Source organism: Seriola aureovittata, chromosome 23 (genome assembly GCF_021018895.1).
Source record: "Seriola aureovittata isolate HTS-2021-v1 ecotype China chromosome 23, ASM2101889v1, whole genome shotgun sequence".
Lineage (NCBI taxonomy): Eukaryota > Metazoa > Chordata > Actinopteri > Carangiformes > Carangidae > Seriola > Seriola aureovittata.
In genome coordinates, this window is record NC_079386.1 from 19,815,079 (window position 1) to 19,829,311 (window position 14,233).

At 45.7% G+C, this 14,233-nt stretch overlaps 2 protein-coding genes across 2 annotated transcripts; one reads left to right on the top strand and one right to left on the bottom strand.

The window, feature by feature from the left end:
- Positions 1 to 644: 644 nt before the first annotated feature.
- Positions 645 to 7,711, top strand: LOC130164299 (uncharacterized). The gene is made up of 6 exons (XM_056368949.1): positions 645 to 1,788; positions 2,729 to 3,070; positions 3,181 to 3,291; positions 4,471 to 4,794; positions 6,104 to 6,427; positions 6,531 to 7,711. Exons 1-6 carry the CDS (start codon positions 1,758 to 1,760, stop codon positions 6,620 to 6,622), a joined length of 1,224 nt encoding a protein of 407 aa, XP_056224924.1. The 5' UTR covers positions 645 to 1,757; the 3' UTR covers positions 6,623 to 7,711.
- On the bottom strand, positions 7,399 to 14,188 carry hmgb2b (high mobility group box 2b). The gene is made up of 5 exons (XM_056369044.1): positions 14,044 to 14,188; positions 12,065 to 12,223; positions 9,913 to 10,064; positions 9,228 to 9,402; positions 7,399 to 8,614 (listed from the first exon to the last, which is right to left on the bottom strand). Exons 2-5 carry the CDS (start codon positions 12,212 to 12,214, stop codon positions 8,489 to 8,491), a joined length of 603 nt encoding a protein of 200 aa, XP_056225019.1. The 5' UTR covers positions 12,215 to 12,223; positions 14,044 to 14,188; the 3' UTR covers positions 7,399 to 8,488.
- Between the last annotated feature and the right edge of the window lie 45 nt (positions 14,189 to 14,233).

Sequence of the window (14,233 nt, forward strand, 5' to 3'; positions counted from 1 at the left end):
ACTAAGACTGACAGACTGAGACAGACTGAGACAGACAGACTGAGACTGACAGACTGAGACTGACAGACTAAGACTGACAGACTGAGACTGACAGACTGAGACAGACAGACTGAGACTGACAGACTAAGACTGACAGACTGAGACAGACTGAGACAGACAGACTGAGACTGACAGACTAAGACTGACAGACTAAGACTGACAGACTGAGACAGACAGACTGAGACTGACAGACTGAGACTGACAGACTAAGACTGACAGACTGAGACAGACTGAGACTGACAGACTGAGACAGACAGACTGAGACTGACAGACTGAGACTGACAGACTGAGACAGACAGACTGAGACTGACAGACTGAGACAGACAGACTGAGACTGACAGACTGAGACTGACAGACTGAGACAGACTGAGACTGACAGACTGAGACTGACAGACTGAGACAGACTGAGACAGACAGACTGAGACTGACAGACTGAGACTGACAGACTAAGACTGACAGACTGAGACAGACTGAGACAGACAGACTGAGACTGACAGACTGAGACTGACAGACTGAGACAGACAGACTAAGACTGACAGACTGAGACAGACTGAGACAGACAGACTGAGCCTGACAGACTGAGACAGACAGACTGAGACTGACAGACTAAGACTGACAGACTGAGCTCACAGATACAGAGGAGTGAAGGAGGTTTCCTCCTCAGGGAGTCTGGACCAGTTCAGGTGGTTCAGGGATCTGCTCAGGATCCTCCTGGGAAACTTCCTCCAGGCAAGTCCCACTGGGAAGAGTCCCAAAACCTGATGGAGGGACTACATATCCCATCAGGCCTGGGAACGCCTCAGGATCCCAGAGGAGGAGCTGGAGACCATCACTGGACAGAGGGAGGTCTGGAACCTGCTGGGTCTCCTGCACAAAGACCTGAACCCAGAGAAGAGGAAGAGGATGGATCAGGAGACTCTGGCTGAGACAGGTGCAGATCATCTGTCCTTCATTTTGAATCATGTGACCATGTTTCCACAGCTCCACCACAGCTGTGAGAGTCCAAACCCACTTCTGCTTTTCACTTGTTCACTGTGAGTCTTCATCCTGTTTCCTCCTCCTTCCTCATCCTCACTGTTTCTAACAGAGACAGAGACAGAGACAGAGACAGAGACAGTGGACTCAACTGAAACCAGCTCCAGGACTCAGTGTGTCCATAGTCCCAGATTCTGATCCTGTTTCCAGGTTTCTGACACTGCCTCATAAAATATTACAGAAGCCAGATGAAAAGTAGCGAATAGAAATATTTATTTGAATAAATTATGTCGTTTTGAACATTTTAATCAGGAGTTAAAATATAAAGACTACGACTGAAAACCGTCAGTGTGACGGTGCTGCTGCCTCCACCTTCAGACAGGAAGTCCTGACACAACAATGGGTTACCATGGAGACAGGTACTGTCACCTGATCCACTGCCAGACAACAGACACACTCAGCTGTCAGTTTATTAGGAACAGCAGCTCAGACTGAGTCCTGTGATGTGGAGTTTAACCAGGTGTTGAATCACCTGTGTGACCACTGTCGGCTGTCTGTGTGACACAACACTCACTGCAGCGCGTCTCACGCTAAACGCTTTTATTGTGAAGGTTCTACCTGTACAGAAGACTTCCTGTAGAAATCGAAAGTTAACTTGTGTTCATGCGTCAGTCACGGTCGGTTCCGGAAGAAGGAGCGGATTTACCGGGACTTTGGTCGGTGTGGTTTCAGAGAAAAAGAAGATGTCTGCGGTGTTTGTGATCCTCCTGTGCGGTAAGAAAACCTCCACCCACCTCCTTTAAAAACACGAGCGGGACTCGGGAGGCAGGTGAACAGGTAAAGAGCAGGTGAACATGTGAACAGGTAAAGAGCAGGTGAACAGGTAATGAGCAGATGAACAGGTGAACAGGTAAAGAGCAGGTGAACAGGTTAAGAGCAGATGAACAGGTAAAGAGCAGGTGAACAGGTAAAGAGCAGGTGAACAGGTGAACAGGTAAAGAGCAGGTGAACAGGTTAAGAGCAGATGAACAGGTAAAGTGCAGGTGAACAGGTAAAGAGCAGGTGAACAGGTAAAGAGCAGATGAACAGGTAATGAGCAGATGAACAGGTAAAGTGCAGGTGAACAGGTAAAGAGCAGGTGAACAGGTGAGCAGATGAACAGGTAAAGAGCAGGTGAGCAGGTAATGAGCAGGTGAACAGGTAATGAGCAGATGAACAGGTAATGAGCAGATGAACAGGTAAAGAGCAGGTGAGCAGGTAAAGAGCAGGTGAACAGGTAAAGAGCAGGTGAGCAGGTAATGAGCAGATGAACAGGTAAAGAGCAGGTGAACAGGTAAGAGCAGGTGAACAGGTAATGAGCAGATGAACAGGTAAAGAGCAGGTGAACAGATAAAGAGCAGGTGAACAGATAAAGAGCAGGTGAACAGATAAAGAGCAGGTGAGCAGGTGAAGAGCAGGTGAAAAGGTAAAGAGCAGGTGAAGAGCAGGTGAGCAGGTGAACAGGTAAGGGTCGGGATCATACAGACAGGCCAGCGGAGAGCAGGTGAACCAGGAGGTACAGGAAGGACTGGGGAACAGGTGAGCGGGTGAGTGAGGGTTAGCCAGGTGAAGTGATTTCACTGGTGGGAAAAGCAAACAGGTGCCAGGGTCATAGTTCATTCAGACTGTCAGTGAGCTACTGGCTGATTGATTGTGTCTGTTTGTGTCCTCACAGTTTCCCAGCATGCCTCGGGTGTAGAAGTGTATGAGGGGGCGGAGTCTGTCCTGCTGCCCTGTCAGGTGAATGTCTCGGTTTCTAAAGACTCCACCGTGGTGTGGAGCCGTGAAGAGCTCAAGGGCTCGTTTGTTCATGCATGTGACCAGAGAGGAGACGACCTCAAAGACCAGAACCAGGAGTACAGAGACCGGACGTCCATGAGGACGGACGCTCTGCAGACCGGAGACCTCAGCCTCACTCTGAGAAGACCCACCATCAGGGACAGCAGCACCTACACCTGCATCATCAGAGAGTTTGGACTAGAACTGAGCCGGGAAGAAGTACAGCTGATGGTCACAGGTCAGTGATACAGAAGTATACAGTAGATACAGGTCAGAGGTCAGCTCTGTAGAAACAGGTCAGAGGTCAGAGTAGAAGTGGATTCATGTTGTTGTTTGTGTCGACTACAGAACCTCCTCCAGTCTGGCCCAAGGTTCTCCCAGGTGTCCTGATTCCCCTGGTTCTCCTGGTTCTCCTGGCTGCAGCTGGTGTCATGTATAAAAGGAGGAAGGACAGAGAAGGTCTGTATGTTACTGAGTCTTTGATGAGTGTGACCTCCACATGGCGGCTGATCCACGGGTCTGAACAGTGTGAATGGAACAGGAAACGTGTAGAGTTCATAAACATCGTACAGTCAGACTGGAACGTACCTCTACACCACCGAATGCTAGCCTGAAGAAAAGCAGAAGAGTTCGGCCAGTGATGGCGCCTGATTGGTTTCCAGCAGGGATGACTGACAAACGCGTGGCGGGAGCAGAGACAGTTGATTTAGTGTCTCGTCCTCAGCCGATGACCTTATTTCAGCTCTTTACAGACAGACTGAAACCAACCGAACCTTTAACGTCTACTCTGATTGGATTATGATGTAACATCCTGTTTGCTTTACGTCACCTAATGACTGAGACAGGGTCCAATCACCCGCCACTTCAAAGAATGTAGGACAGGGGCATAAACGTCCAACCTACGTCTGCTGCCCTCACTGTAGAGTAAATAAGTATTTTTATTTTTCCACGCCGGTGACAGTCAGAGGGGCAGCCATTTTGTTTTCAGGTCGTCCGTGGGTTTGTCTCATTCTCAAGGACAAAATATCTCAGTAACATCTTGACAGAACTTAACATTTGGTTAAAACATTCAGCAGGACTCAAGGAAGAACTGATTAGATTTTGGTGGCTAAAGGTCAAAGGTCATGGTGACCTCACTTTTCAACCGTTACTAAAGACTTCACACAAATGGTTAAACTAGTCTGAGACACACACACACACACACACACACACACACACACACACACACACACACACACACACACACAGGCCCAGGACAACAACTAAATGACTTGTTTATTAACTACCATCTACTGACACAGGAAGATGTGCAGCAAACAAACAGGGTTGATCTGCAGATAATTTGGGCGATGGTGGGAGAGAATCTGATTGGGATATTTGCTGTTTGTTGTTTGTTGCCAGGCAACAGGTTGTACAAATGTCTCAGCTGTTTGGCTCTTAGAGATCTGCCAGTAAAAACAAATGTCCTGAAGAAGCTGAATGTTTGATAGTTTCTGTAGCACCAAGTATGTAGCAGTAGTTAGCCACTGAAAAGTCTATGGAAGAAAAAAACATGGCCGACGAGGATAACAACATAAATAAAAGATAAGAACAGTTTAATAGCTCCTTAGAAATGTTCTGCTGCTGTCGTCTGAACAGCTGATGACGTCGTGGAGGTGGAGTCAGGGGCGGAGTCTGTCCAGCTGTCCTGTAAGACCACAGCTCACCTGCCTGAAGACGTGAAGGTGGAGTGGAGGAAGAGTGACAAGACGGTCCATGTGTATCAGAACGGTTCTGACAGACCTGAAGAACAGGACCAGGTTTACAGAGACCGAACAGAGATGAAGAAAGATCCACTGAGAACTGGAGACCTTAGTCTGACCCTGAAACACCCCACAGAGAGAGAGAGAGACACCTTCACCTGCACTGTCTACAAGGACGGAGACATCCTGATGAGGAAAAAGGTGGAGCTCCAGATCAAAGGTCAGATGTGTCCTCTTTCCTCTGCCGCCATTTCCCCCTTCATTAGTCAATACGGCGTCTGCTCAGGGTGAGGAGTGTCAGGTTCAGGTTCTAACAGTCACTGCTGGGCCCGAGCGATTTGGGAAAATAATCTAATTGTTTTAAATTTTGCGATTTAATGTGCAATTATATTTTTTAAATTCCTTCTGTATTATTCAACAAACACAAGCAATAAATCATTCTCTATTATGACTAACACAATACCAGATAGATTAACCATGACCTGTTCTTCCTGAGGCCAGGCCTGTGTCATGAGGAAATTAGATGACGCATGAATTGATATGAATGACATATTTTTATTCAACCACTTCAGTCACAGTAGTTCATTGACTGTGTTTGTTTAACAGGCTTGTGAACATGTAAAACTGCAAAGTCTGTCGTCATGCAGACATGGTTCTCTTCATGGAGATCCCAGCTGGCGAGCTGCAATGTTTTCCCCCGTGTGGTCATCAGGGTAGACAGTTTGAAGGCAGCGAGCTTAAGACTCTGACATGGCTCCGCCGTACAGCCTGACCACAGGTCAGTTGTAGTAGCGAAGAACTGCCTCTCCGGTGTATTTATCAAAGTCGTAAACACAGGCTTGGTCACCGCGCTGAGAGGCATCGTATCTGTGTGAACTCTGTTATTAACTCAGAGTAATTTCCCCGTTTGGAATGATTGTCATATGGAGTTGTTTCGGACGTTTCGGTCAGTGATCTTTGTCGGGTGGTGTTTGGCTTACTAGACACACTGGTGGTCGGTGTTTTAGCGATGCAACTAAAACATGGCTGAGTGCTGATACAGGTTAGTAGTGTTGCCCCGTGAGGTAGCAACAGTATCAAGGCAGGTTCTGCACAATACCTGACGCTGTGCAGCATCTTTTTTATTAAAGCCAAAACAGTTCCACACTGACGTCCTGCTCCTCGTAGACACTAGTTTCCACAGTGGCTCTGTAATACAACAGACTGCTCTGCTCTCGCGTCATGTGACCGGAGTGTAATCGCAGCCTTTTAGGTTGGAAAACCACGTTTTATCATATCGAGATATTATTGCAAAAGCAATTAATCGTTCAACCCTAGTCACTGTTTGTTGCTGTACTGGTCTGTATGAACACACTCATGCCCTCAAAATAGCAAATGTGAGTATAGACTGAGACACAGCATTAGTTACTAGATTAGTGTCCCCTGTTCCCTTCTGGCCTGATCTGATTCTGTGCTTCAGGTTTTCTCTACAACTTTGTAATCCTTCAATAAAGAGATTAAAAACATGTTGTGCTTTGTTCTCCTCTCAGACCAAGAGGTGGAGGTGAAGGAAGGGGAGGAGTCTGTCCAGCTGCCCTTCAAGACCACAGCTCACCTTTCCCAAGACGCTGAAGTGGTGTGGAGGAACAATGACAAGAAGGTCCATGTGTATCAGAACGGTTCTGACAGACCTGAAGAACAGAACCAGGTTTACAGAGACCGAACAGAGATGAAGGAAGATCCACTGAGAACTGGAGACCTCAGTCTGACCCTGAAACACCTCACAGTCAGAGACACAGGAGAATACAGATGTATGGTCTGCAGCAGGGAGGGACTGTTGCTGAGAGGGAAAACACTGAGTCTCCAGGTTAAAGGTCAGTGTTGTTTGTCTGTAGTTGTTTGTCTCTAGTTGTTTGTCCCTGGTCGTTTGTCCCTGTCTCACTGTCTCCTGTCTCCTGTCTTCTGTCTCCTCTACAGAGAGAACTCAGGTCGCAAATGAAACAGTCGACATCAGGAACAGAAGTAGCTCCACTGATCCAACTCCTCTGATGGCTGATCAATCAGTTTGATTGGTCTCTTGATCATTCTTTTATTATTAACACAATCGGACTTTGGACCAGAGAGAAAATGGAGGCAAAGCAGCTGATGGACAACGGACGAAAGACAGGAGGATGCTCTGTCAACGTCTTCTTCACTCTGAGACCTGAAGACTTTTATTGTGACAGTCACATCTGCTTTCTATATTTGAGTGGTGACAGAGGTCCCACTCCACACTAAGCTAATAATAGTACTGTTATACTACTGTAAAAGTACTGTAATACTGCTCTAATATCACTGCAATAGTACTGTAATAATAAGCTTTATTTGTATAGCACCTGTCAGAAAAGAAATGGGGCACAAAGTGCTTCACATGAAGAAAAACATAAAACCATGTACTATAATACTACTGTAATTGTATTGTAATACTACTGTAATTGTACTGTAATACTACTGTAATTGTATTGTAATATGTCTGTAATACTACTGTAATCATACTGTAATACTTACTACCTTTCATGAGTACGGGATGTGTATATGTTTTCACCGGCACAGACCGGTCTTTCATCGACCAATCACTGTGGTTCTTGGTAGATGATGTCAGCCATAGTAACGGAGTCGAAGTGGTAGCTCAGAGTTCTTTAGTGAAGGTCGCAGCAGCTCTGTGATTAAGATGAAACACTCTGTGGTCTGTCACATGGACCATGACCATACATCTCTCACCATGACTGACGCTCAGTGAGGAGCTGACACACGGCAGGATGAGGACCTAAAGGAGGACAGGCTCATCAGAAGAACAGCAGACACGTTTTTTTTTGCCTCAGTTGGTTGTTTTATTATAAAAGTTGAAGTTTCTACTCTGACAGTGAACAAGGAACAGAAAAACTCCAATAAACCTCCAGTAAGAAAATAAAAAACAACATGATGATGATGGGCAGGAGGAGGGGCTGGGGCTTCCATGGTAACACAGAGGGGTGATGATGGGGTATGAGGAGGGGGAGGGTGCAGGGGTAACCATGGTAACTGTGTGGGGGGGTTACTCTACTATCCTCTGGTGTTGGACAGTTTAACATCAGATGACCTCCAACACACAAACACACGCACGCACGCACACACACACACGTTACAGAAAGGCAACACACACACACACACACACACACAGTGACACACACTCACTCTGTGGTCCTGTGTGTGTGTTTCAGAGCGACCTGTCTCTCTCTCTGCCTGTCTGTTTGACTACAGGTAAACGATGTCATCAATCACATGATCTAACATGATGAGGTCTGACATCATCAACCACATGACGTCCGACAGCTTTGAATCAGGTAGTTCAAGATGTCTATCAGCTCCTCTGACCTCTGATAAAATCAATGATTAAAATTGATCAGCTGTCAGTTGATTGGTCAGTGCTGTGAGCGGGATGTTAGTCAGGCTCCACACTCAGGATGAACTGAAATAAACTGTGTGTTATGGTTCAGGGTCCGACCTCTGACCTTTGACTCAGTATCACACATCCGGCCTGAATCACAGGAGCTGTTACCTGCTTGTCACTGAACATCACATCTGACTCCTCATCAGTCAACCAACCTACGTTTCCATGGAGACAGAAAAATGGCTGGTAGCTAGACGCCCTTAACTTCATCCTCACTTGTCTCACCTATCTCACACCTGTCCCCTCTCTTCCTCCTCTTATCTGCCTACAATCAGCTGGAACAGGAAGTGCCAGAGGACCTACACCTGCTGTGAAGCCCCACCCCCTGTCTCCTCTGGTCAGCTGTCGAGGACCCTCCTCTTCACTCTCACCTGTTTTAAACAGTCTGACCTCTGAAACACACACACCTACCTGTCTCTCTCTCTAACACACTCTCTCTCTCTCATCCAGCTGCAGCTCGTCATCTCTACTCGTCGTCGTCCTCCTCTTCATCTTCGTCCTCTCCCTCGTCGTCCTCCTCTTCCTCTCCTCCCTGAGCTGAAGAGCCGGGGTTCCTGGCATATGTGCCGCCGCCGCGGTACGCCACCATGTCCTGAGAGACAGGAGGAGACAGTTTATTCAGTGGACAGGTGTGTAGGACACGACAGAGTATGAATGAGTATCTCATCATCAGGTGTATACTGGTTTTAACTCAGGTAAACCCTCTAATAAAAGCTGATGGACTTCTTTACCACTGTAAGTCCAGTTTGTCTGTTCAGACTGAGGACACACACAACTGCAGGAAGTGATGTCTTCACATGTAGTTAAAGAGCACACACACAGTGAGCTGCTAGCCACCGTGCTAACAGGTAAACAGATCAGGTTGTGACTGCTCTCAGTGTGTTTTTAAAACTTATTTTGAAAGTCCGCTCACTCTTTGAAGTGTAACTGCTCCGTTTCCTGTTTAACAGCACCTGGACAGGTGACGTTACAGCAGCAAAGGGGTGAACATATTCAGCTGATGTTGTGTTAAATAAATACCTGAAACCACTGCAGAGTCATGTGACCCAGGTGTGAATGCTGATCACAGGTAAAAGCCAGATGTTAGAGGGTTAGTGATTTTAGAGACTCCTGTTTTCTACCTGCTGACAACAGAGATGTTTCCATACACTTCACACACTTTACAGTTTTACAAACAAAAAGCTTTAATTCTCCCTCTCTCTCACCCGGTCGTATTTCTCTCGTAGCTTCTGGGCCTTCTCTTCGTACGGCTGTTTTTCAGACTGGGACAGTTTGCTCCACATCTCTCCCAGTTTCTTGGCACAGTCTCCTATAGACAGACCAGGATACTGCTGCTTCACACTGGGACGGTACTCGCTGCAGAACACGAAGAACGCAGACCTGCAGGGACACACACACAGCACAAACTTCAGTCTGTCGGCTCCAGTATAACCAGTATAACCCCTTAACTTCAAACTGGACTCAAAGGTTTAACCAGCTGACAGTGTTCAGACGGGACACAGTTCAGTTCAGTGCATGAGTTGACTGACAGATGATTTAAGATCCAGACACTGGAAACAAACAAGAAACAAGAATTAAAGCTGCTTTGTGACATTTATTTTATAACTTCTCATTAGTGCAAAGCCGGCATGTTGATTCAAACATGTTGTTGTACAGAGCTGGTGTGTAGTCTGGATTAGAGACTCAGTTTCAGCAGAGATCAGGACCCATTTCATTTTCACTTATACTCAGTTAAAGTTTAACCAGAGTCTGACTCCACGGCTCAGACAATCAATAAAACATGACCTGAGAGAACATGTAAACCAGCTGCCGCTTCATCTCACTCCGTGCTGCCACCTGGTGGAAGAGGGGCACAGACAGTCATGGTTTGTCAGTGTGTTTGAGTCTTACGGGGGTCTTTTGGGTGCGTTGGGGTCTTTCCTCTTGCGGCCCCTCTTTCCGAAGCCCTTTGGTGGGACGTAGTCTCTCATCTCCCTGTTGTAACGCACCTTGTCGGCCTTGGCCATGTCCTCGAAACACTTCTTATCACTGGGAGACAGAGCCTGAGTTCACAACACAGAAAACAAAGAACAAACCTTTACTTTGTAAGGCAACAAACTACAGAGGCAGTGTTTTATTTTGAAGTAGCAGTGCTGTAACTAGTAACTACTGAGTACTGACGTCGTAATGTAGTAACTACTACTCATGTAATAACTACTGAGTACTGATGTAATAATGTAGTACTACCTACTGAGTACTGATGTCATAAAGTCGTAATAATGTAGTAACAATGTAGTAATGACAGTACTGATGTACTGTAGTAATAACTACTGAGTACTGATGTCATAATGTAACTACTACTGATGTAATAACTACAGAGTACTGATGTCATAATGTAGTAACTACTACTCATGTAATAACTACAGAGTACTGATGTCATAATGTAGTAATAACTACTGACTACTGCTGTCATTATGTAGTAACTACTACTCATGTTATAACTACAGAGTACTAATGTAGTAATGACAGAGTACTGAAGTACTGTAGTAATAACTACTGACTACTGATGTCATAATGGAGTAACTACTACTGCTGTAATAACTACAGAGTACTGATGTCATAATGTAGTAATAGCAAGAGTATTGATATCATACTGTAGTAATAACTACAGAGTAATGATGTAATAATGGTAGTAAATTAATTATCCTGCTCCTCTAGAGAGTGGGTGAGTATGATGATGATTAGTTATGTGAGAGGCAGATCTGAGCAGATCTGAGCAGTGACTGAGAATAACCCAGGAGACGAGCAGACAGGAGCTCCAGTCTGACAGACCCTCTGCTGGCTCCAATAAGAACTGCATGATGTCAGGCTGAATTCAGACTGTTTACATATCACCACCCACCAGTCTATATACTGTACTGAACACACACACTACTGCTGTAAATTTTGGATCAACACACACTGAACAGTTTCATCAAAGTCCAGGACAACCTCTGCACTGGGCAGACATCTTGGAAACGCCCCTAGAAAATTCAAGAGGAGAGCCATGACCCCAGTTTCCATGGTGACTAGGACATAAAACTGCATGTAAAGACTCATCAGTCAAATGTGATTACAGCTTAGATTCTGATGGCCATGTTTCCACAGGTTATACTTTTAGTGTCACCATGTTCGGTCGTTATAAAGCATACATTTGGCTTATTGGTGGAGGGGCGGGACATGTGTAATATGACTGCGTTAGGTTGTTTTATTAGGTGGTTTGTGTACGTCATCAGACATGGTGTGGTGATTTGGTCCCTCAAGATCTTGTGGTCAATAAGAAGTCCATCATCCAGACACCAATGATGCTGCTCAACACCTCCAGGTCACCGTTCACACAGACGCCTCGCTGGCTGTGAGGGTTTAGCCCCGCCCTCAGGTCTAAGGTGAACAACCTGACCGGAGAACGAGACTGAACACCTGAAGCAGGTCCTGTCTCAGCCTGTCTCTACCCCCCAGGCCTCACAAGGATTCAGTTAACACGCTATTTTTAGACTAATTGTGATGAGGTCGTCAAGGACGTTATGATTATTATTGATTTTCAGTTTGTCTTGACTTTGTTCAGTGAAATTTGCTCAGTTAGCTCATAATTTTTCAAACTAATCTGTCCACATGTTACAGGACAAGTTTGTTCCCTCTCTCCAGGACTGATCTGGATCAGTGGACTCCTCTGTGCCTGTGGGTGGGGTCCACCATCACTGACATTCAACACCATTCTCCAGCAGCTCACATTAACTCCACCTCACCCTCTCCTGATGTGTGTGACATGGTCTCACAACATGGTGTTCCTAATAATATGACACTGTAGACATTAGTGCTACAGATGAACCCTGGGTTCCATCAACTCAGTGTCATTAACAATTCATTACAAATATAATGACAATAAAAACAATTAAAAAAAATAAAAAGTTCAAACTCAACCCGTCTGTCCATCTGTTTTTCTCTATCTCTGTCTGCCCATCTCTCTCTCTAACTGTCTGTCCATCTGTCTCTAGCTCTGTCTGCCCGTCTCTCTTTCTCCTACCTTCCATCTCTCAGAGCATTTCTTGGAGAACTCCGCGAAGTTGACCGACTGCTCAGGATTTTTCTTTCGGTGCTCCTCTCGACACGTCTGGACGAAGAAGGCGTACGCCGACGTCTTCCCCTTCGGTTTGTTGACGTCTTTACGCATCATAATGGCGGCCTGGAGCAGAGGGAGAGAAGAAGAAAGAGGAGGTAGAGAGAGATGGGCACAGACAAAAAGAAGAAGGGAACCATATTCAGTTCTGATATAATTCTGAAAACTATTTTTATTTCATTGTTATTTTTTCTTTTCTTTCATTTCAGTTCAACACAGAAGATGGTGTTACAGACCATAATTCACATGGTCGACATATTGATCAAATATTTACTCAAAAGATAAGACCCCTGTTTTCAATACTGATCAGTGTCATTCAGTTCTTACATCAACTGTCTGTTCATCTCAGATCTTCACGTTTTTCCAAAAGATTAAGAATCAGTTCATCATGACAGAACACAGAAAATCTGACACCACAGAGTAGATGACATTTACACTAACAAAAGGAATCAAACCAACAATTATTTTTTATTATTTATTAATTTGCTCATTATCTTCTCATGTAATTGATTAATTATTAGAAAACATCAATAGATAGCGTCCTCAGTTTCCTAACAACCTGGGTAATGTCGTCAGGGTAGCATCACATTTGACAAAGAGAAGTATCACAGCCTCACAGTTCAGAGAGGAAACAGTGTTGGTTGGATAGTTGTGGCTCATTATGTCTGGTAACGTCTTTGAACCTGACACCGTCCACTGAACATACAGATCAGAGCCCCAACACAGAAACTGGAACCATTCATCTGAAAGATATTTTACCTTTATTTGTTTTTTTTTTTTAAAAATCCAGAGTATTTTTTGTGCCCACCAGAAAAAGCTTTGAATGTTTTTGGGTGGAATGACCCTTTAACTCATATGTATCATTTTGTTCAGTATTAAAAATTTAACCTTGTAAAAATGTTGAAATATGCTTTATTAAAATGACTTTCAATCATTAAGGACACGAACTTTCTCCATCCTTCCTCAGAAAGTTGTCCGTTAATGATCGGGGGACATAACGGCCCATCAGCAGTCTAACTGTGCTGATTGGGAATAACAAAGAACAGAGTGGGATCCATTTTCTAAACCGGGGGGATAGGAGGCCCGCCGACCCGTGCTGGACCCTCTCCCTGCCCGGTGCAGTGCTGGGACATCCCGCCGTAGACCGGTCCCCCCTTCCGCCTGTGACTGGAAGCCTATGAGCGGCAGAGATGAAGGAAAACTAAAGCTAGCCGTGTCGTCTATGGAGATCTATGACTGCTGCAGTTAGCCTAGCCGTGCTAGCAGGCTAGCTCCGACAGAACAATGGGCCACCATTTGCTTCCCGCCCTCTGCAGAGCTAGCCGCCCCATCCCCCTCCGCTAGCAGCAAGCTAACGGGCTAGCAGGCTAATAAAAATACATTTAAACCACAGTGACGTAACAAACAACGACATGGGGCTTTCTGTTATTTAGTGATTATTTAAATCTTTAACTGCAACTTAGTTTTTACACCGATCATTCGCATCTGCAATGGAAATATGGAGTCAGTACAACAGCTACGCATTTTCAACGAAGGGCTCCGGTTATGCGCCGGAGAGGTCAACGTTGTATGGACGGGACAGGACTATTTCCTGGCATTCATACTCCAAAATGGGCGTTTCGTGTTTACAACAACACGTCTCCATCATCCCGGAGTGCGCACACAGAAAGGCTCAGAGAGGCGAACACGGCTCACCACCGCCACATTCTGGCCGTTAAAGCGGCCATTTTATCCCTCTTTTCCAGCCTCATTCACGGACCTTTTATCACAGGATCCTGCACGTCAGAAAAAAACCAAACCGGTAAATCAAAGCCAGGTCATTGTCACTTACAGTTCATCAAATCTAACTCTAACCCAGCGGTCAAAAGATGGACCGCGGTACTCACTCGTCAGGAGGGCCGGCTACAGGCGGAGGCAGACTTCGAACCGGTTTTCGGGATTTGGGTCCTGGGTTCTTGTTGTTGTTTGGAGGCTGAAGCAGCGACTGGAGCCGTTGGTTCACTTTCAAACTGGGTCGAGCTCGAGATCGGCCCCGCCCCCCAGCAACGCCCCCGTTGGTTATCGCTGTCTAGGAGG

Coding starts and splice junctions, on each gene's coding strand:
- LOC130164299 (XM_056368949.1), top strand. CDS start 1,758: ATGTCTGCGGTGTTTGTGATCCTCCTGTGCG. Junction 3,292..4,470: donor AAGGAGGAAGGACAGAGAAG/GTCTGTATGTTA, acceptor TCGTCTGAACAG/CTGATGACGTCGTGGAGGTG. Junction 4,795..6,103: donor GGTGGAGCTCCAGATCAAAG/GTCAGATGTGTC, acceptor TTCTCCTCTCAG/ACCAAGAGGTGGAGGTGAAG.
- hmgb2b (XM_056369044.1), bottom strand. CDS start 12,214: ATGATGCGTAAAGACGTCAACAAACCGAAGGGGAAGACGTCGGCGTAC. Junction 10,065..12,064: donor AATGCTCTGAGAGATGGAAG/GTAGGAGAAAGA, acceptor TTGTGAACTCAG/GCTCTGTCTCCCAGTGATAA. Junction 8,615..9,227: donor TACGAGAGAAATACGACCGG/GTGAGAGAGAGG, acceptor CCTGTCTCTCAG/GACATGGTGGCGTACCGCGG.